Here is a 1,394-nt window from a genome sequence, read left to right as displayed (position 1 = left end):
GTGCTCAAATAAAAAAAATGAAATAAAAATCCATTTTATTTTATTTAAATTCTTGTATAGATTATTAATACAGGTATGTTTACCTGTACCCCTTAGAGGGCCCCTTAATTGAGTGTGATAATTACTTGTTGTTGTTTTTTCCGAGTAGCCATTCGGGGAATAAACCCCTACGATCTGATTCTCAATCCGGAGAACCATAATTACACCCAAGTCAGCTTGGATATATCATGTATATGAAAACACTGAATTATGAACGTTTATGCCAAGATTTAATTTTTTTTCAAAAATAAAATTTTTAACAAAATTGGTTTGAAATTTGTATAAATTATTTTTTTTCGACTAACCGATTACAGATTCTCTAACCGATTGCCATCGTTCCGACCGAGTAATCGGTTAACCGGTTACAAATTGTCATCCCTAATATCCCTATATCCCTATATATATATATATACAGTGTAAATTTTTTTTTCAAATGAAATCACTTGTATTCACTTCTTTGTAAAAATAATCACATAAAAAATAAGTCCTTTTGCAATTGATTCAAATCATGTTTCCCTGCCAAGGCACTACTCCTGCTTCCGAGTTGTAGTAAGCCTTGAGATACTCTTTCTGAGCTTTAGCAGCACAAGTAAGCCGGTTACCACCTACTATATCATTGTTCTTCCTGATCCAAACAAACTTATAGTGCGCATCCACAAGTGCTAGTAAAATTACGGAATAGAAGCCCTTATGATTGTAGTAGAGAGAACCACCATTTTTTGGACATTTGATAGCTATATGTTTGCCATAAAGTGCACCAAGACAATGGTGCAGCTGCCATCGAACTCCAAATCCGTCTGCGATGGTCTTCCATTCATCGGGGGTTACTGGGCAAGCAATTACTTCTTCGGCGTATATCTCGATGATAGCTTCACAAACATTACGTATTAAGAGGGAGATTGCATTGTGGGAAACTCTGAAAGCATACATTAATGAGTGGTAGCTATCTCTTGATGCAAGGTATCGCAAGGTTATAGCCAGCTTTAACCCAGTAGGAATAGCCTTCCTATAAAGCAAGTATCATTCTTTCTTATGCGATCCTCTTTTCTGAACAGGATCTCCTGGAACATCGCAGGATCCATTCTTTAAAAATTCTTGTAGGCTCCAAGATCTTCGATATTGAGTTCAACCATAAGTCTGGTGTAGTGTCCCAAGAGATCACGCCTCTGCAACCATGGTCTGACCCAAACTGTTTTCCTCTTTCTCTTTTTTTCCTCTGGTTCAGAAAAGCATGTGCCAAGACGATGTTATTCTGTGCTTGTTGCCTGTTCAACTGCAGTTGCAAGTTTAGAAGTCGAAATCTGTCCTGATGGTAAAGTATCAAATCCATGAAGATCTGCATCGAAACACGACTT

General features: G+C 37.2%; 1 protein-coding gene across 1 annotated transcript; it reads right to left on the bottom strand.

Moving 5' to 3' along the window:
- Positions 1–540: 540 nt before the first annotated feature.
- On the bottom strand, positions 541–969 carry LOC134283800 (uncharacterized). The gene has a single exon (XM_062766277.1). It carries the CDS (start codon positions 967–969, stop codon positions 541–543), a length of 429 nt encoding a protein of 142 aa, XP_062622261.1.
- Between the last annotated feature and the right edge of the window lie 425 nt (positions 970–1,394).

The sequence above is a fragment of the Saccostrea cucullata genome, unplaced genomic scaffold (assembly GCF_032062105.1).
Source record: "Saccostrea cucullata isolate Sc308-1 unplaced genomic scaffold, CSIRO_AGI_Scuc_v1 ctg5337, whole genome shotgun sequence".
Taxonomy (NCBI): Eukaryota; Metazoa; Mollusca; class Bivalvia; order Ostreida; family Ostreidae; genus Saccostrea; species Saccostrea cuccullata.
Note: the sequence above shows the minus strand (reverse complement) of the source record. Positions and strands in the feature narration are given on the sequence as shown.